This window comes from Rhea americana, unplaced genomic scaffold (genome assembly GCF_003343005.1).
Source record: "Rhea americana isolate MKP2758 unplaced genomic scaffold, rheAme1 scaffold_227, whole genome shotgun sequence".
Taxonomy (NCBI): Eukaryota; Metazoa; Chordata; class Aves; order Rheiformes; family Rheidae; genus Rhea; species Rhea americana.
Genome location: NW_028186343.1, coordinates 993,708 through 1,015,297, shown reverse-complemented (window position 1 = coordinate 1,015,297; position 21,590 = coordinate 993,708). Strand labels below are relative to the sequence as shown.

Below are 21,590 nucleotides of genomic sequence, written 5' to 3'. Positions count from 1 at the left end.
GCGCTCCGTGCGCCCGTCCCGCTGCCCGTCGGGCGGCCGCGCCGCCCCACCCCGGCGCCGGGACTCCATTTCCCAGCAGGCGCCGGGCCGCCCGCTCTCGCGAGAACTGGCCGCGATCACACCCAGCATTCTTTTCCGTTCATCACTCAGCGCGCCGGAAGTGCTTGTACGTCACTTCCGTAGTGTCGTGTGGYGGAGCGACGGCGGCGGGAGGAAGCGCGACTGTGGCGGCGGTCGGGGCTCGCAGCGGGGATGGACGTGACCGGCCCCGAGAGCGACTGGCGCAGCACCAACTTCCGGCAGAAGCTCGTCAGCCAGATGTGAGTGGGGCCATGGGCGCGCTCGGCGGGTGCCGAGGGGCTACCCTCCCTCTCCCCCCAGTCCCTTGGCTCTTCTGCGGGCCTCTCCCGGGACTCCCCTTCCCGCCTCGGCTTGTCCTCCGTCTCCTCACGGCCCCTTCGGCGCCCCGTTGCCTCTGCCTGAGTCACCTGGTTCGGCTTAGCGCCAGGGTCGGGGAGTTGGCCGGGGTCTTTTTCTGACCTCGTTTGTCCGAGCCTCTTCCCTCTTGCCTTTCTCCTCCTCCTCAGCAGTRCTTGCAGCCTCTCCTGCTCCATAGGGTCTGCATTAGGGCTTCTGCCTTAGCAATGCTAAAGATGAAGGACGCAGTCAAGTTTACTGTATTCTGCCCTATGAAGATCATTGTTACTATCTTGCATCTGACGCTTTTGTGGAAAAAAAAAAAAAGTCAATTTTGTAGTTATTTTGGATAGGGCTTTGCTTTGTCAGTTCTAGAGCAAGCTATGTAATTGGTTTCTATTTGATGCTGTAAAATTGCTAAAAAGAAATATAGTTCAACTTGTCTTTCTGATAGTCTTTTCAATCACTTTACTTGAAGTGTTTTGCTCTCTGCATGCTTTTTTATTTCATGGAAGGCTGTTTTACCTACGTAATGTGGTTATTACAGAAGTAGAAGCATTGCTCATTACTTACGATGTTGAAATCTTTATTTATGCTTGTTTTTTTGTGCATGTTTGAAAAGTTTGATCTTGCTTATGAGAATGAATGCRTTAAAACAAACTACTTGCTTCATTCTGATAGGCAAACAGTGTGCAGTTTGACTGCATGATGATATTACGCCCGTTACTAGCCTAGCTTTTCCCAGGTTCTTGCTTTACTTACTGTAATGTTTCAGAACTAAAACTGTTATAGCATTCAGCAAAAGAATACCATAGTATGTGTCTGTCAAAGCTGTGCAAGGGTATTTGGTGTTCAAAAGTGATATTTTGCTTTCTAAATTTTCTACAAAGTCATTTGTTCCTTCTTCTCTGTCCTCAAAACAYGCAAGCAAAAATGTCCTCCAACACGGTATAACTTTGTGGAAATTAATACAAGTAAGGCAATACAAACCTTAACGTAATAATCTGTTTTTGTTGTTTCTATGTATGTTCTGCAAACTGCAATTGTCTTCTATGAGCAATACTTTAAAAAAAATAAAGGTGGTAAAAAATGTTTCAGTAGAAGCATGCAGTATCAAATGAAAACTTTATTTTTCAGTAGTTCTAGTGTCTTTTTTCTTTTTTAAGGAGAAATGTCATGAGGAGAGATAACAATTATTTTAAACTTTTATTTCTTGTTSTGAGAAAACAGAATTAAACAGAATTAAAATTCTCTCTGTCAGACTTTTACACATATACACAGATGTCCTTGTGTATGGTCTATGTGGTTGTCATTAAAAATGTATTGACATAACTTTTTTTTTTTCACTACCAAAGCTATGTTTTTTTTTAAGTGAAGTTACTTCCTGGTGTACCATCCTGCTTTAGACTGCTTTTTAAGAAAGATAGCACACTTCATACACTTACRTTCAAACTAACTTGCTATGGGTTTAAGTGTACAATGATTACAGCACTTTTTTTTTTCCTTTTTGAAGTGTATTAACATGTACTGTGTATCTGAAATTAGCCTGGCTCAGTTTCATATTGAATAAAGTGAAATTAGCCAAAACTAGGATTTGCAATAGATCTGTTCAGTGAGAAATAGAAAAACTCAAGCTTCATGTGTAGTAAGTTCCTATTCCTTTCCATAAACTTCCAGTTTTACCATTTGTGATGCATAGGTAGTAGATGGAGGAGAGAGATAAAAATAAGTATTTTTGGAGGGATTTTCAATTTTGTGGGAAGCTTATTCCTAACACTCAAGAAAATTCAGTAGCTTGTGTGTATATCTTTCGATTCATTCTGCAAATAATAGCAAATAAATATTGCTCATCGTTAGAAATATTAACACTTAGTCTTAAAAATCAGCTTAAATATATGGAACCTTTCACATACCTCATTTTGATGGCCTTTGTTATAGCTGCTGGATACAGAAATCTTAATTTGTTGTTGCTGTTTCATGTTTGAGTTTCCATTACAACTCTGAATTTAAGCACATTATTGGAATAGTGGCTTTATTTAGATGAGCACTTTGAGGGGACTCTGTGGAACAGACATTCTAGTGACYGTGTTGGTGGCCAGTGTGTATCACATTATTATCTTCATTTGACAGAATACTGTATTTGATGACCTAGAGCTCCCCTCAATGTTAGATCCTTGTGTGGGTATAGGCACAGGCAGCCTTAAGTCTGTGTTCAAGCCTAGGTTCTCTGAGACCTGAGGCAAAACCGAGGCAAGAGGGAAGATCTTTTTCCCCTCCTTGGTCTATAGAAAGTTTGGAGATTAATTTTATTATTGCTTATTTTGACACAATTGTGAACTGAAGGCGTTTCTGCTTTTGCACTGAAGAGGTACTGCAACCTGTTTGGGTCACCGTGCAGTGAACCCGGTGCAGAAAATTTTCAAAGTTAAAAATAACTTGGGAAAAGTGGTTATTTTTAGCCAGCACTGTGTTTCAGTATTGCTGACTGCACAGGCRTGGAGATGATTGTAATGGCATAATTTGGAAGAAACTTCCTAGTCACTTTTGCTGGAGAAAGTGTGAAACTTGTGAAGCTATGAGGGGTGATTCTTCTTGCACAGTGAGATAGTGTTTTTTCATGACTTTTCTGGATTGGAAAGAAGAGCTGAGCTATGACAAGACCTTGCCRCAGTGGGTTTGACCCCTGCCTTCCCCTCTGTAGCTGAAGGCAGTTTTCTGTGGAACTGGAGCAAATGGTAGGTTATTGGAAAACTGGAATGCCATTTAGGCCATAATGTTTTCTATCAAGCAAATATGAATGAAGTAACATGGGATGACCCCTGTTGGKGTCTCATGCTAGTCTGTATTGTCAGTATCTGACTGCAATAGTATTCTTCCAGTGAGGGTTGTCAATGATGAAATGTGTAACACCTCATCAGTATGTAACAAAAAACGGATGGGGCAGTGTCGTATGCACAAATAAGTGATTAAAATTTAGCTTATTCAGTAGTGTTTATTTGGAGGTCTTTAATGCTTCCACGTGGCTCAGTTCACCTGATTTTTTTTTCATTTTTTTCCTTCGTGACAGAAAAATTTGTTGAATTGAGTGTTGTAGTGGTCAGGTATYCTATTTCATAAAACAGTGTTTGGTGATGAAGCTTGGGTTTGGTTGGGGAGCTGGTATAACTTTGAAGAAGAACATATTTTGCAAGTTTTTTGACTGGATCAGTTGGACTGAGTGAGAAGTGACGCATTGTTGGGCTTTAAACAAGCTTCTTAGGAATGGAGGAGGAATTCCTGAAGATGATATTGCTGTGAAGTGCTTCATCTCATGAAACTGTGGATGGCAGATGAAGGTTGAAACATCAAGTATCACCTAGTTTTCAAAGTTTTGGTGAATGTGGTGTCCTGGAAGGAAGTGATACAATACTCTGCATCCTTAACTATATGCTAAAGTAATAGTATTTATTAGTGAATTTCTCAGTCGTTTAACACAGATTTTTTTTTGGTTGCAGATGGGATACATTTGTAGACAAATGTACAGTGCTGTGTATTTGCCTTCCCACCCTTCTCCCACTCCCCCTCAAAACTTTTATTGGAATACCAACAGTTATGATATGAAGTACCTTCAGTGCCATTACTAGTAATGCAGATGTGATCAGAAATTGAAGATTAAGGGTAGCTATATTTTATATCCTGTAACATCAAAAAGAAATGGTAGATGCATGTAAGTCTAAATAACTTCCCTTTATATGTTTCTTTTTTTTTCCCCAAGTTCCTGATACCATATTTATCATTGTCTCTGTATCATGGCTCTTTAGTACTAGTTGCATGTTACTACTTTTGCTTGCCTGTGCACAATCTTTTCCTCATCTCTGTGCATGCTCAGTTCTTGCTGCCTTCGGAATGAGAGGCGTTATCATTGTAATGTGCAGCTGTGGAGTTGGAGAGGATTCAGACTGGTGTGCATTTAGTGGCAGCCTTTCTGAAAGGAAAAACATGGAAATAAGGGAGGCATCAGCAAAGAACTGGATGTGGTTTCCTCCTCTGCAGTGGAGTTCCTTTGTGAGCAGCTCACTTTAAGGCTTGTTTGCAAAGGAAGGAACAGTTATTCTGCTTTAGGTTCCCATCCAACTTAATTTTAAATAACCTTCATGTATAAACAATTTTTCCAGTGTCTGTCTAGCCATGTGAGCAACTTGCTCTGAGGGTTAGCTGTGCTCTACTGTTGGGTCTCTGCACTCTACAGTAAGTTAGCTACATGCTGCTAGACTGCTTCTTGCAAGGTAAGGGTGTGAGCTGTGGCAGTCTAAGTCCCTGTATGTCAAGGTAGTTACAGTTGCTCTTCTCACTTGTGTGACTGACTGATTGAGTTCAGGAAGCTAAATCGGCTCCTTGCTCATATAAATGCCAGCCCTCTGCAAGATRTGGTAGAAATTCAGGGGAGGAGAAGAGTGGTCCTGTTTCAGGTTGACTACAACTTTCAGGGATTCATTTAGTGTAGGCAATGGTTACTGAGATATAAGTTGATGAGACATTAATTACAAGGTAAAAGTATTTCCTGGTAAGTTGTTCATGAAATTTAAACTGTAGCTAACAAGGCTGGATTAAAACATAGTGAGTTTTGCAGCAAAATGAGGCGCTTCCAAGAATGAGAATGCCCTGAGGATTTGAATAGGGCTGTTCACCTGACTGAACTCTTGTTTCAGGCAGGACATATTCATCTCTGTGCATATTTCATAGTGGAATTACTTGTTACTTTTTGATGTACTGAAAATGCCTTTTCTTTCCCCTTCATGTCCTTAACAGTATGCTTTTGGGCTATATTCTTCTTTGTTCTCACGTGTCCAGAAGGCAGAACTAGATCCAGTTCACAAGAGGTGTGATGGAGAAAGGGCAGTAGGCCCATATTATTCTGGCTGGTAAATGGGAAAGAAGAGTAAAGGAATTAAAAGCTTTTTATTACCTTTCCTCATCGTTTTTTCTCAACTTCTATCAGCAGGGCCTTCCTTTCATTCTAATATTTTACCTGCTGCTTTCATATTACTCATCCTCTTCCTTCCCTGTATACCCGTATGCATCTCCCCTTCTCTGTCTTGAACAATGCTCCCATGTTCTCAGGTCGTTGGTCAAACTTCTGTGGCTTTGTGAAACCAGTGCTGTTTTTTTTTTAATATATATATATATTTATTCTTCCACCTTACGTTTAGAGGATTCTTTCACAAAACATGTGACACTAGGCAGGCTCAGACCCATTGTTCATAGAATACGGATTACGTTAATCCTGTCATTCAACTTCCCTCAAATGAACAGGTCCTGGCATTTGGTCAAAATAATACTTCAGATAGCAAAGTAATGGCTTGCCTAGCAGTAATTCTTGAATGTCTGCAGATAATGTTTGTGTTGCCTTTTAGAAATGATTTAGGTTCTCTCCAGTTATTTGAAGAAATTTTTAAAGGGCAACAGTTGTAAGTGATGTATGAGTTTTTTTTTTAGTCTATATGTTGATCTGTTGAAAAGAAAGGAGTAAAAAGCTGTTATAGACCTTTTTAACTACAGAAGGTGTTTTCTGATGTTTTCAATCTTCATCCTTATTTTTTCTTTTTTTCAGCGATGAAGCTATGAGGAAGGCTGGTGTTGCCCACAATAAATCCAGCAAAGATATGGAAAGTCATGTTTTTATGAAGGCCAAAACAAGGGTAAAGCCTCTCTCTGTATTTCCATAAATTACTGGGGTGACAAAAGAAGTTAGGAACAACCCATAGAAACAGCAGACACAATGCACATAGTTAACTATCAGTCTCTGCTTAGAGTACCTAGTTTTGCAAGATTTCAGATTTAGTGTGACTCCTTCTCCCTCAGGGTAAGTGGAAGTGTTTTGCATCTCATATGGGCAGTATCAAGATAGGAAGCTGGACTTCAGGCCAAGACAGCCTGGCTGACATTGTAGCATTTAATGTGTATGTGGGACCATGCGTAATTAAACCTTATGTAAAGACTGGCATATAGTAAGCTGTGCAGAATTTCCTTTACTACAGTGTAGCGTTATTCTGTGTGACCAGTGTGGTGATGGGGAGGGACAAGTATATCAATAGAAAGGCTGTCTTAGGAGGAAGTCTTTGTGGAAGTCTTGTCATCATTTTGTACAATTCCAGACTCTACCCAGATATAAACTTCTTTCCTGGAGCTCTCTTATAAGAAATTGGATACTATTGCTGCCTCCAAACAAGCCCTCTTTCTYTGAGATACAAACTTACCTTAGCAGGAGTTTTATGATGTTACTTTTGGAAATTTAGGCCTACTGATGGCATCCTCATTGGCTGAGCTAGAGGTTTCATGTACAGGTATAATCTCTCAGCCTTTTGGCACTTTGTGTTATGCATTGTGAGGCCTGCTAATAAAATGATACAAAGAATACTTGTCCTTTCATTTTTGGCACTTTACCAGATAAATTGGACAATTTTATTCTTTAGAGATGTTGATTTACTCGTTTTTGTAATACTAACGTAGCTTTGAAAAAGTTCTTGCCATATAAATGTGACTTAGTTCAATGCCAGATCAAAATAAGTCAGTGTACTAAATAAGAAACTTCGATCCTTAAGTAAAAGGAACTAGAATAGGTAAAAAATGAAAAATTGATGTATTCTTCTGTGATTGGATGCACATATTGTGGTCCTATTAGTATGACTATCGTGGAGGTTGCCTGTCCCTTGCTAAGAATTTATGACCTCTTGCCATTCATGTACTATCAAGCACAACAACTTTCTAGTGAAAATGTTTCCCCTTAGTACCTGCACAGTTTGTTCTTAGCAAGTGAACTTCTTTGAAAAGCTCGCTGGCTCTGTAAAGGAAAATCTTATGTTAAAGAGGAGGAGTAACACAGAAGGACCAGAAAGTCATGATTCATTTGTTTCCCATGTTAAAATACTAATTTTTACCTTTAGGAGGAATATCTTTCTCTTGTGGCCAGACTTATTATCCATTTTCGAGACATTCGTAAGTAATTTTTTTTCCTTTTTTTTTTCTCAGTTAAAGGATTGTTCATAAGAAAAAAAAAGTAAAGTAAATTTTAGGGTTTGTATCTGTGGTCCTGCCTGTGACTGCTCATAAGTTGCTTTAACAATTTCCTCTATAATATACACACTCAGTTCCTAAATACTGTTTCTTTTGCAATTTATGTCTATAAGTGAAAACTTTGAGAAATTATTTGCATTTACTACTMTTTTACTATTTTTTTCCTGCATCTTTCCTTTCTTTTAATTGTTTATATAGCATTTTGGTTACCAAATCAGTTTAGCTCAGTGTATTTTGTTCTGCATGCTCCATCCTGAAGCTATGTCTGATAATAAAGATGCAAATATCTTTCTACTATAATGGTCGTTATAGCTGTGATACAGCTGTCTGGGACAGTGGGTCTGGAAAACTGTTTAGAGATGGGTAGAACTACAGTAGATAGTGATTATTTATACTGTGAATATATTTCTTGTGGAGAGCGTGTCTAAAGTGCCAATTTTGCTTGTCACAAGATGAACAAAATCAATTTTTCTCTTCTGCTTTTGCAGACAATAAGAAATCTCAGGCCTCAGTCAGTGGTAAGAGCTTTTTTTTTGTTTGTTTTTTTTCCCTTTTCKATTTTTTCCCCTTGCCACCTTCCTTTCCTACCCCTCCTTATCCCCACCTCCTTCCCACTACCTGCTCCAGTGGAAGAACTCAGAAACCAGGGCTGTTTTGTGTTATGGCTGTGGGTTTCACAGCTGGAATACTAAATGCCCTTGGAGAAAAGGAAAGGTAGTGTGATGGTCTYATGAATTGAGATGCTTAATGGATTCCTTTTGATTAAAACTTATTTGAAATTTTGCAGAACTAAAGCACTTTAAGTAATCTCTACTCTTTTTACAGAAAGGCAAAGATCTTCCAGAAGCTTCTTGTGGTCTCACTGGCAGACCAGTGAGTTTTAGACGCTTAGAGGTTGGATCTAATTATGATCTGAATCCAGTAGGTCAGAGTGGATGCCAGAGAATGGAGAATTTTGAAGAGGCAATTGCATGTCTGGCTATATATTAGTAACTCTGCTATTTTCTCTGTAGATCCTATGAATGCCTTGCAGAATCTAACTGGGGGGCCCCCAGCAGGGGCACCTGGAATGGGCATGGCTTCGCGAGCTCAGGGAGCACCRATGAGTGGGATGAGTGGCCTTGGCCCAATGGGACAACAAATGAGTCTCCCCGGGCAGCAGCAGCCTCCTGGAACCTCTGGGATGGCCCCTCACGGGATGCCTGGTGTCTCTACAGCTAGTCAGCAGAGTAAGTATTACTCATTTAGCATCAGCCACTGAAATTGTTAATTSGCCTTTCAGTACATTACTCTATTTAATACTTCTGACCAAATAATCTTGGAGAAGAACCAATTTCAAATACTTCTACCTCATTGGATAAATGTTTTCTTTCATACAGTGAGGAACAGACTAGCTGTTGTATGAGTAAATGCCTCCTCCATGCTCGCAGACATCAATTTTAGGACTTTGCTGCTTCTGTAGAGCACACCTATGTTTACTACGGCTGTTGTGTTTCCTGCTGGTGGCTTCTGTGAATATTTTGTCTCTATAAGCTTCTCTTTCTCAGAGATTTCCATGGAGACTAAGGTGTGTTCTCATTGTTGGCTCTTCAAGTGGTCACACAGTTTCTTCCTGCGCTTTTTTTACACTCTGTACTTACATTGCTCTCTCAATATAGGCAGTGAGATACAGAGATAGTTGCAGGTGCCGTTAATTATGCTGTTAGTGTGCCTTTTCCATTTGAGGGTGCAAAAGTATATAGTGTTAACCAGGATCATTTATGTACTTTAAAGATTATCTTAAATTATTGTGGCRTTATACTGGGTGATGTCTCTTGTCATGTTCTGGGTTTTGTTTTGTAAGTACATTCTATCTCYTTTTTAGCCCAACTTCAGCTTCAGCAGATAGCTCAGCAGCAACAGCAACAGCAGCAGCAATTTCAGCAGCAGCAGGTGGCTTTGCAGCAGCAGCAGCAGTTCCAGGCCCAACAATCAGCCATGCAACAACAATTTCAGGTCCAGCAGCAGCAGGCAGCAGCAGCTGCAGCAGCCCAGCAACAGCAGCAGCAGCAGTTGCAAGCTGTCCAGCAGCAGCAACAGCACATGCTGAAACTGCAGATGCAGCAGCAGCAAAACCAGCAGCAGGTAATGTCAAACAAAGCAATCACAGAATTGAAGTGATCTGTGATCAGTTATTTGTCCAGTGATTCTATTCTGTCTGGAGCTTTGGCTTGTATGGCAGTACTGAGTATTAGCTCTGCCTATTAACACATTTCTGTTTTGAGGTAGAGTTTCGGTTTAGACTGGCAATTGAATTAGCAACAGTGTATTGCATCCTAGAGGAAGGGCTTAATGGTATAATCATTTGATCACTTGCTTCTGTCATAGCAACAGAGAATTAAAACCTTTCTTTTTTCTAAATATCGGGACAGAGTTGCGTTACAATACTTCCGTTGCTTTAGACATAGTGGCTGTTTTGTCACTGTGTGAATTACTCATTGCTGTTTTAGAAAATGTGTGCCAAGAACATAATATATGCTTCATCCTTGGGCGCAAAAACAGCAGAAGAATCTTCAGTTGTTATGTTCTTGTGCAGTTCTRGTAAATGGTGGTGCTGCTGCTAGTTGGTTGTGTTTGAAGAAGTGCTTCTGAGCTTGTTTGRGGAAAGAAGCTGATAGATTTCGTCTTCGCCTTTGAAAACTGTTTTAGTAGTGAGACAAGTTTCTCACGGTGAGAGTGGAACTACAGGACATGCACCAGGTAGAAGTGATATTTGTCTGAAGAGTGAACCTTTAAAAAGGTTGAGTTTTCAACTTGAGCTTGGATATTCATTCTGATGCATTAGCATTCTGTTTGCTCTTGGTCTACTCTGTGAAAATAAAGCTRCTATATCATTGCTGGAAGCTTTAGTATCCTTGCTTTTCCTGCTTTTCAGATACAGCAGCAGCAACAGCAACAACAACAACTCCAGCGAATTGCCCAAATGCAGCAGCTGCAGGCAGCACAGGCAATGCAGGCCCAACAGCAGCAGCAGCAACAGCAGCAGCAGCAACAGCAACAAATACCGCAGCAACAGATACAGCAGCAGCCACCTCAACAAGTAATACAACAGCAGATGCAACAGATGCAGCAGCAACAGCAGCAACAACAGGTTGCTCAGGCACAGCAGTCTCAGCTTCCRCCACAATCCCAGCCTCAACCCCAGCCCATGGTGTCTCAGGCRCAGGCAATCTCAGGACAAATTCCTAGTCAGGTTATGCCTGTCACTCTCACACCACAACAGTTAAAAGCAATGCAGGTAAGAGCTAATGATCAGCTAGACTGTAGACTCATTATGATTCTTTAGAGAAACAGAAATTTTCTTGACTGTTGCTAATAATAGAGTAGGAAATACCATAGCTTATTAAAAGATCTGTAGTTAGCCTGATACAAGTATGGTGACACTGAAAGTTTATTTCTGGGTTTGCCAGCATGGAACAGGTCTGTATCCAAAAGACTAGGAATTCTGGAAATCTGTGATTAAAAAAATTTTTTTTTCTTGGCTTCTTGGCTTGTTCTTGGATGCACAAGAAGGAAAGAATGAACACTGGTTAAAAAAAATCACTTCTGCGTGATAAATGCGGTTTTAGAGCATTAGCAAGTGCTTTGGAGGGTCTAGTGCATGACTGGAGCCATTGTTGGCTCTTTAGCACACTGGCTTTKCTTCTGCTGCAATATGTASTGGTTTTAACCAAAGTTTAGACATTGGTAGTTCCTGCCTGGAAGAGTATGTGGACAAGGYAWGGTGATAGTTTTACTCTACTGAATCTTTTATTACTTCATTTATGGAAGTTGGGATTGTGCTGTTAGTGGTGCAGCTTTTCTGACTATTGTGTTACGGCCACTTTTCTGTGGGCTCAGCGAGTGCTGTGTGCTACTGAGCAAAATCTCAGTCACAATTGGGAGAGCTGTTTTTCCCTGGATCATGCTGAGGGTGTCGGGGTGAAGGGTGAACCCCACCTGGGAAATTCTTGAAAGGTCGTACTGAGATCAGTTATACATGTTTACTTTTCTTCCTTTTCATATTCAAGGTAAGAGCTCAGCTGGTCCAGCAGCAGCAGGCAGCAGCAGTGCAAGCAGCTCAGGCTCAAGCTGCTCAGATGGGAGCTGCAGGACAGGTAAGGGCTCTGGAGCCAGTATTACTAGTGCAGGCCTATAGCAAGTGCATGCTAAAGATGAGCATGGAGATGGGTTCCTGGTGGCTTTCTGAGGAGGGATCTGTCACTGGTCATCCACTTTATAAAGGGGTTGTGGGTTTTATGCTGTTTCTCCTTTGCCTGGAGTCAGAGGCAGGATTTCATTTATAACCTATCTGTGCATGTTCTCTGTCCTGAGTAGGTAAGATTGTTGCCCATAGTGGCATAGGAGTGCACATCAATAAGACTGCCTGCCGTGGTCATGCTGCAGGTTTGACTGCTGGTTCCTGAAGTGTATCACCTCTACTCCCGTTATACTTTCTTAAACGACTGTTTTGTCGTGTGAACTGATTTCTGTACTGTGTATCTTTTGCCTGTTAGTCTTAACTCACGTGTGGTCTACCTTCCATCTCCATGTATCAAGCACAAAAGTAGTATAGATAATGAAATCTCTCCATGCCTCCCTTTTCATTCCTTTCATCTTTCATGCCTTTTTTCTGAGTGAATTGGGCTGTACATAGATTATAAATTGCCCTTGTGAATGTGAATTATCAAGAAAAAAATGGCATGCATCACAAGTGCAGAGTTAAATTAAAAAAAAAAAGGGGGGGGAAGTGCTGAATGAAAGCTTACTGTCAAACACAGTTTTCTTTACCTCCAATACACCTGTAGTCCCAGTGATTGTTCTTTGATGCATGTCTGTTATGAAGGAGATGTGGGGGAAAAAATGGGATTTGTTTGACCTGAATCACTCATCCYGTTTTCCACAAGAATATGAAAGTTTTTGGTTTACCTCTGTAATGTTTCATGTTGAGGCACTCTAAAGACATTGGTAAGTGCACTTATTACCACTTTGTAGATGAAGAGACAAGGCAGAGAGATGAAATGGGGTTGACTAGGATTAATGCAAAGTTGTATCTGTATCCACAGACACACTGCATAATGCACCATTTCCCCCTCAGCAGAAAAGTAATAATCTAGATTCAATAAGACGCTTCGATAACAAAGGGTCTTATTGAATGAGGGTGAGTGATAACAACTTGTTTCCAGACTGATATCAGAAATAGTGTCTTGTACCCTCTCAACCTTGTATCAGGAATAGTGTCTTGTACTTTCTGAACCTCATATAGTCCACAGTCTTGCTGATGGCAGAGTTTTGTTTCTATATTGGTCCCTTTTCTTGTGTTGACATGACACAGGATGCTAAAGCTGAGCAGTGGTAAGTAGAGTTTATACAGTACTGACAGCAATGTAGAAATAATTTACTACACTTGAAATGTGAATTAAAAGCTTTATTTCATGAATAATTTCCATTTGGCAGTTCCAAGGACTTAGGCTGACTAAAAGGAGACTGTTTGTTTGTTTGTTTATTTTATTAACTTAATGTTGCTTCTTCCAACTCCTAAGCAGATGGATCGTGCTTATGTATAGGCAACTTAATTCTTGTCCCACTTAATGAATTCATATGCCAATGGCTTAATACCACAGCACATTTGAAAAGTTTCTAGTGATAAAATGGTTGGTTGTCAACTTTTTTTTTTCTTTTTTTGCATTGCAGCTTTGTTAAGCCGTATGTACTGAGCTCAGGGATTGCTCATTATCTGTCACAGATGGAGTTGTCTAAACTCCCTAGATAGGCTTATTCCATTTTTATCCATGCTGTTACAGTACAAATCTACTAAAATTCACTTAAGGCTGCTAAGTCCAATAATAAACTGGTTTCTTGTACTTTGTGTAACAGTTCTATATTTAGTTTTAAGATCGTAGCTCTATAGAATATTATAATGCAGCTTTGGTCTTAAGCATGGTTGAATTGTTTTTGATTTTTTGCAAGTTTATTTTGATATTAGATTCTGTTCTTGTCTTTAGTCTATTTTCCACTATCACTAGAATTAATAAATCTATCTTGATTTCCTCATTTGGTTCTGGGAAACTTATTTTAAACAAAACCTATCCTAATATTTGCTTGTTACAGTTAAGCTTGGTCTCTAYKGACTTTCAAACTGGGAATTTGCGTTGATATGCCTGCATTTTTCCTTTGCCATCAAGCTTCTGTTCAGCATTTCTAGGWAAAACCAAAATCAATCCCAAGTTCAAACATGGATCCATGTGAGTTTGAAGTTCTTCTCTGAAGTTGTCATAATGACACTGTTCAGGTGAATGTTATGCTGCTTGGGTATCTACTCCTTAGGAGCATATAACTCAAAAGTGAAGTAGGTAAATAAACTAAGCAGTGTCCTAGTGACCATAGAGTGCTACAGAAGTGCTTGGAGCACCAAGAGAAAACCTGTAATCAACTGGATTTAAGTATGAATAAATCTTAAACCACTATTCTGCTGCAATTTGTTCAGGTGCACAGAATATAGATTAGCTGGTGATATAGATTAGTGATGTTGGTGCAGTGTGTATTTTCCTACTGGAAGCTGCATTTTTATGGAATTCTGAGTCTTTGGACTTTAGCTGGAACAAAATTGTGAGTTCACAGTTCTGGTTATTATATTCCAGTTCATTTTTTATCAAACGATGAGTTTTATATTGTACAGTGAAGGAAGACTTTCTCTTCCTCTGCTTACTTTCTCTTTGGGTGAAATTCTTATTTCTGTAAATTGGTTTATCTCAATTTCAGTTGTRGAGAAGGATTTACCTTCAGTTTAAATTATTTTTCAAAAGTCCATGAACACTTCTGGTTGACTCCCAGTTCTAGATTATCTGACAAGAACAACTCTTATAGGCACATTCCTTCACATAAAACACACAATCTTTCCTTACTCCTTTATTAAAGGATCRTGGATTTTGTAAATGTGAACACTAACTTTTGAACAGCTGGAAGAATGGGAGAAAACAGATTCCTTTTGCAAAGAGAGTAGAACTGGTGTCACTTTATATATACAGTTCCTTTCCAAAGCACATTTATTTTGAAATACAAAACCAAAACCAAAACTGTGTGTGCATGCACACATGACCAACCAACCACAATGCAACAAACAGCTGAAAGCCTTTGAATTGGAGTTTGTCCTGCTGGTGTTCCATGGTTTGCCAGATGCTTACAATGTGAATATGGTTCTAACTTCCTTGACCTCTGAGGAAATAATCTAGATCTGCACACTTTGGTGGTGTGGCATGAGAAACAGGACCAAGATGGGAGACATGAGTCACCATAACATCTCTGGGTTTTCACACACTCCAAAGATCCGTGTGCATTCACGAGGGTCTATGATGGGGTGATTGTGCCTGGAGGATGTTTTTGCCAACAGTTCCCTTTTTTTGTTAGGGTTGTGTTGCTTCACCAGCTYTCATGTTGATACTGTAGCTCCTCACTGCACTTCGTAGCATATACCTGTGCTTTGTGCCAGTGCTGGGATGTTGTGTTTGCTTGTGGTGGCTGTTGCATGCTGTGTGTGCACATGTGCATGTGTGTGTGATGTCTGAAGCTCTCATTCGTTTTCCTTTTGAAATCCTGTCTCTGACCATCCCTCTATGCCTGGATGGAAAGGGACTGCATTGCTCTGATGTTGTGAACTAACAGCTGTGCTGAATTTGACACTATTTTCTTTATTAGTTATTGCTTTCTTTTTCAGTCTTGCTATGTTGTATTTAATTTTATTTATTTTTAACAATCGTAAGCACATGCATTTCTGACTCTCTAGAGACATGTTGCTGGCTGCTTCAGTCCATTTACACAGAACACTAAGCAAGAGTGCCCCAAATCATTCACTGAAAAGAGATTTCTTTTAGCTCCTAGGTTAACGCTTAGGTTAGTTAGAGCCTAAGTTCCTCAGTAATAAGTAAACTGCAAAAAAGTGGCTTAGCAGATGTTATTGCAGATTTATAGAGTACCAAATAGAAGCTCTTTTACTGATAGGATAACTGCCAAAGTTACCTGAATAGTACCTCAAAACATGCTAAATTTCCTGTAAATTTATATTATGTTCTGATTCTTAGCATATATGGCGTAATACTGATTTTTAAGTAACCTAGGTTATAGGTATATAGGACTACATTTGTAAGGCTTATGCAGGCTGGTAGTTCTGAAAGGCACTTCTAGATACTGTGGAGTAGCATAGCCCTAGTACTACTAAAACGTGAGCTTGTTCTAGCACTAATCTTCAGCTTTTGTTCTGAATGATGATTATACTYTAGGGACTCCTCAGTCGTTACAGTTGTAGAATCAAATAGTGCGTGAATAAATTTGAGTCAGGTTACATTAGGGAGTCAGAAAAGAAAATTTTAATACAGCTTAGTAAAAGAGAAATGGATATTTGACAAAGGTGACAGATGTTACAGGGACCCATTCTGTGGGTTGCAAAAGGAAGGAGATGGCTTTTTCAAACCCAGAAGTCCTTTCTGTTGTAATGATGGAAGCCTTAGCTGTGGAGCTGTTACTGTGATAGGTCAGGTTGTTCTGAAATCTTGCTTGCTGCTGTAGGACTCATTGGAGTATTTGTAGTGGCAGTTGCTGTTGAACTGTCTGCCAAATTGTTTTGAGTTATATATGCAAATACTGCCAAATCCTTTGAGTGCACAGTGGGGGAAAGCACATCAGAAACAGAAACCTAGAATATTATTTAAAAAGCTTCTTATATGGAACATTCTTGATAGCAATCTTAGAGTAGTTATTTGCAAGAATTCTAGAAGTTCAAGATGTCAGGCAAAATTTTAGGAATAATGCTTCAAGAAAACAGCACGGTTACCCCTTGACCTACAAGTCTGTATCTAGATACTACCTCTCAAGAGATCTAGAATTTATTAGATGCTTTCTACAAATGGATAGAAAGGATATAAGAATGAGTTTGATTTGTAAGCTAGCATGTTAAGTTTAACCTTTAGAGAAAAGCTCACTAACCTTCCTTCTGTGCTCCCCATCACCCTAATTCCTAGAGGYTGCATGTGCTTTTCATCCTGCCAGTGCACTGCATTTCTTGTTTTGCGATTACTTTTGTCTGTTGTCCCTCTGTCCTCAAAGATGATCACCGCACCTATGGCCCGAGGTGGGATGCAAATAAGACCACGGTTCCCGCCTACCACCGCTGTGTCTGCCACGCCGCCAAGCTCCATTCCTTTGGGCGGACAGCAAATGTCACAGGTATTTACTGAGTCAAAGCGCACGTTATGTCAGGAATTGCACAAAGCATTCAATACGTGATTGTATAGAACTTGCTTTCAAGCAAGGGGAAGTTTACTTCTTCATCGAACAACTAACTTGCTGGAGTTGCTCAGGGTATTGGGCTATTTCTTTTTTTTTCCATGGACCTATCTCTCTTTTTTCTTTTTAAAGAGCAGATATTTTGAGTGCTTGGGATATCAAATAAACATTTCTRAAGTGGCACAGATCTTTGTATTTTAACACTTAAAACTCTTTCACATTCATACTTGATTCAGGTCTCAAATGAATAGAATTTTCTGATCTCCATTTAATCTTTGTCCATACTTCACAACCAGTGCGCATCTAGGAGAGTCTCCAGAAGTGTTGCAAGTCAGGACTGCAATGTACTGRCTGAGTTGTGACTGGGACCTTATGTATCACATGTTCATATTCTGTATAGGTGCTTCTTTCGTGAATAGTAAATTTGGCTCATTTCAGTTTGCGTAGCTTTTGGCATATAATCAGGAATCAAGAAATATGGAGCTTTTCTCTGCTCTTYCACACTTGAGAACGAGGATCTGCCAGAAGGACTCTGCTTATGCCTGTATCAGTGAGGAAACCTGTGTGGGCAGGCTGGCAGCACTCTGTGCAACTACTGTTGAAGAYGTGTTTGGTCAGAGCACCACATCTGCTTTAGCAGATCAGGACCTGTGCTACTACTTCCCACCGCTTTGTTCCACGAACAAGATGCATCATTCTGATGGAGCAGGGATGGAGAGAACTAGAATGAAGTGGAACTGAATTCTTATCCATTAGCCACAAAACCAGGCACTATTCTGCTCTTCAGCAGTTCATAGGACATGGAACTCTGCTGAGTCCTGTGTGAGTGATGCTGGTTTACATGTGTATCATGTTAGGATGGCAAAATGGAGTTCAACTGCATTGTCCTGTGTCATTCATGGACCTCATATCTTGTTCTCCTAGACAGTAACTTTCAGATTTGATACCAGATGTAGTTTTTGTTCTTAACATTGACACTTTCTGTTCATGGAATTCAAGAAGGCTTCCTCATTCTTTACATTTTTGGTTGTTTTGCAAGCTTATCAGGGGCTGCAGAATGCCAGAAATGCTGCTTCCTAGAGCTGCTGCTGCATGAAGTTTATTAGGTGCAGCATTTTCTGATAGGGGTTTGTTAACATAGATACAGTGGCCAGAAAGATTCTGCAGGCCTARGCAAACTCATCCATTGTTGTTTCTGGTTTAAGATAGATGGTTGTTTCAGTTTAGCCCATTGTTTAAATGTTAACTGAAATAAAACTCAGACATAGCTATTCATTGAGTCAAGGGAGAATCTGCTTTGAGCTATATTTGCTACAGCAAATATATATACACAGAGGCAGTCCTCTCCTGTATGAAGTATGTACTRTTTGYTGTGTTTGGACTGATGCTGATGTCTTCTGATAAAAATTTAAGTATTAGATTAGCTTATTTAATATTGTAGTCGTAACAGAAGGCCTCTAGTTTAACCTGTCAGTGCCATAAGCTGATCTTTTAGTGGTGGCTGTTGAGGAGCTTTGATTCCTGACAGCAAATGAATTACTAAATATAGGACCAGGTGTGGTATCAAAAAAAGCTATAGCTTTCTCCATCTAAGACAAATGCTGTGTCTGTCTSTTTAGGCTTGTTTTCTTCTGCAGTGTGCTTTTTTGGTGGGTTTTGTTTTGTTTTTCTTTCTTTCTTTCTTTTTTTTTGTTTGTTTTAGAATCTTTTCCTTATACTCACTGCTATGTCATTGTATTCCAGACTCTGGAGTCTGTCTGTCTGTCTCCCCCCCCCCTTTTGTGAGTAAAAAGCTATCAAGCATGAACTGAGAACTCTCAATGTTAGCAACATTTCTTGAATAGCTGGGAAAAATTACCATATTAGGATTGACTTGATAGTCAATCAGCCCACTGATAGAAATTCTGAAGCATTAAACTAATCTAATACTTAGTTATCTTTTTTCTAAAGCAAAAGCTAATGCGCTAATCACCACATTTCTCCTGTATTCCTAGTGTCAAACCTCCCAAGTTATCTCTACGCATCTACTGCAGACTGCAATGGTATGGCCTTCTAGTTTGCACTTAMAAGTTGTTGGTGAAAAATCTTCAGCAARCTGGAAATAYAGAAAAAAGTAAACTGAACTAAATATTAAAATATAGCAAGGGATACTGGCCTGACTGGGAATATGGAAACTTTTATCTGAACTCACTTGAAGCTCTGCAGAGTTTTCACTTTGTCRTGCAAAGCAGCATAAKGGTGAACTTTAAACCCAGTTTGCAACAGAGTAGGCAGCACTGTACTTACTGGCCTAACATTAAAACTGTGTGTATGGTAGTGTAAATGCTTTCTGGAGTTTTTCTTTAGACTAAAAGTGTTTACACTGTTCCTCATTATTATTCATCACTACCTTATTGAAATCTCCTTTTCCTTGCTGTTGATTTCTGCTTATTGCACCTGAAAAACTCTCAGGAGCCCTGAGTACTGTTCTTTGTCTGAGACTCAGCAAACTAGAGGTAGGCCTCATAGCTAAGTTTATCTTGCAGCGTGATGTGCTCTAAACGCTAAAAACAGAGTTTGATTTAGTGGACATTATTGAGTACAAACTTTGTTTTGCAAGCCTACGTGTCTCTTGAGTAAGATTTTATAAAGTTAGGGCTTGGAGTCATGATCAGGTCACTGCAGAGTTGCAGAGTAACTTCATGTCAGAAAGGCTGCCCATGAATATGTTTTTAGGTGCAGAAAACCTCATCCTGCAATGAAAATATATGAAGTTGCATTACTTTGTATCTGTTCAGGATAAATAGCATACAGATGGTCAGTAACCATGGCTTAACAGATACTCTGGATTTTTTTTTTTTTTAAAGTATTCTTCTAAGTGGGAGTCAGTTGTAAYAAGAAATCCTTAGAAGTTGAAATATTATTAAATTGTTATTATCTTAATCCGTATCCTGGAAACGACGTAGAAATTAAAGACTGCAAGCGTGTTTGAATGGTCACTACTAGGGAAAGATATCTGAAATGATTATGTAGCAGATTAATTGCTTTCAAAGAAGAATAAAGCAGTAAGTTTGTGATTGCATACTTTCAAGTGCATGGCTTTGTGACAGTGTCTCAGAATTACTTAATATTGGCCATTGGCCTGCAATGTTTTAGAAGTGAAGCCAGCAGTGAGATCAGACTTGATTGGAAGAGGAAAGCTGGTTGCTTATGCATGTACTTAGTGAGAAGGAGTAATACTATTAAAAAGATATCAGCGCTAATTCAGTTTATGCTTGTGTACACTGTAGATGCTGCATGTTCTTTCCTTTGCTTTTCTGGAACCTTTGTAAATTATGTGAAGGGATCTTGGTGCTGGAGTAGCTACAGAAGCTTAAATCTGGAGAAAATCTTAATGAAGTCTTTCTCCTCCATTCCTAAAACACATCTAAGTTTTCAGAAGTAATTTTGTGTAACCAACTTGAGACATTTTGGAGGGGACTGATTTTCAAAAAATGATGAACCACTCAAAAGTGGTCTTAGTTTGACTTGAGGAAAAAATGGGTTCAGCTTCTATTTGGGGTAAGTTTTAAATCACTTGCTGTTTAGCAGAATGCTAAATAGAATTGCAAAAATCAGAGTGCTTTTTGGAGTATTTTTCCTAGCTTCCTCACAAACATGGTTTCTGTGGGAGGCAGACTRTGCTTTTYAATCTCAGAAATGCCTTTTCAACTGTTGAGAAGAGACAGGTTGTTAAAGAACCAACTTCCTGTGACAAGCAGCAAGAACAGTCTTGATATATGTTGGTTATTCAGAAAARGAAGATAAAATATATCATTTCAGCCTCACTTGTTCTAGATAGTATTTTTGCAGGAAAGAGGTTACAAAGGCAATGCAGTTATTGGAAGTAAAAATGAGATCATGGTATGTGAGGCTGCATTTGATTTTAAATTGCTTYAATGGATGATAAACTAATGTCTTCACAAGTTGAGTAGTCTTATATTTGCACCTAACTGGGGATTGTTTGGGCCTAGTATTTTTTTTTGACAAAGTGTGACCTTCTGTGTGGTTATAATGTGATACTCCAAACAAAACATATCTTGTCATTTTCAGTGTGCACATGCAATAGCAGAGTGTGCAATATTTCCTTTTCAATATGCTAAATAACATGTCCTCTGGAAACAGTTGGATGGTTTAGGTGTATAGTTGAGGACAACACAAATTGCAGTGTCTGTGAAATGTTTGGGGCTCATGGATTACATGGACTACTTGCTTAAAAATGGCTTGGAGCGATGGAAGTAGAGTTGTCGATTCATAAAGGTGCTAACAGATTGCTTACCAAATGAATGCATGGGGTACTGAGCCACAACGTGTGGCCTTTGCAGGCTAATTCAACTTAGCTTTGTACATACGTATTTGTAGTCTTATGTCAYAAGGACTCTGCATGTGCTTTAGAAATGAACATGCTCCAGTAATATCTGTGCTACTATGCCATGCTTCTGGCTGTAATACAGGTTTTGGTTGGTTGACTTTTGATTGAGCAATGAAGCGGAAAAATGTTTGTTAGAGCAAACGTGAGAGGCTGCTTTCATCTGAGTATCTGGTTCTGGCGCTTTATAGAATGCAGGATTAACTTCATTGTACCCAGTGTTTGCTGCTGTTTTCGACATTCCCTGATGCATCTTTTTGTCCTTTAGGCATATCTCATCATCCTTCAAAAGTCAGAAAGCATCTTCACTTCTTTCCACCCAGCTATTCAGTTTGGAGTGTTTCTATCTCCATCCAGATTTCTAAAGCTGAACTTCTTGGTAGTTGGGTTTATTCTCTCTCCCTGCCTCTCCCCCCCCCCCCCCCCCCCCACATTT

The 21,590-nt window shown here is 39.6% G+C and overlaps 1 protein-coding gene across 1 annotated transcript in view; it reads left to right on the top strand.

Moving 5' to 3' along the window:
- Positions 1-190: 190 nt before the first annotated feature.
- The window catches only part of MED15 (mediator complex subunit 15), a 28,763-nt gene continuing 7,363 nt past the window's right edge, over positions 191-21,590 (top strand). The window contains exons 1-9 of the mRNA XM_085305847.1: positions 191-320; positions 6,008-6,095; positions 7,341-7,392; positions 7,959-7,988; positions 8,484-8,699; positions 9,335-9,594; positions 10,385-10,747; positions 11,520-11,606; positions 16,588-16,763. Of these exons, the coding sequence (XP_085161973.1) occupies positions 253-320; positions 6,008-6,095; positions 7,341-7,392; positions 7,959-7,988; positions 8,484-8,699; positions 9,335-9,594; positions 10,385-10,747; positions 11,520-11,606; positions 16,588-16,763 (1,340 nt within the window). The 5' untranslated portion in view covers positions 191-252. The remainder of the gene's footprint in view (positions 321-6,007; positions 6,096-7,340; positions 7,393-7,958; positions 7,989-8,483; positions 8,700-9,334; positions 9,595-10,384; positions 10,748-11,519; positions 11,607-16,587; positions 16,764-21,590) is intronic.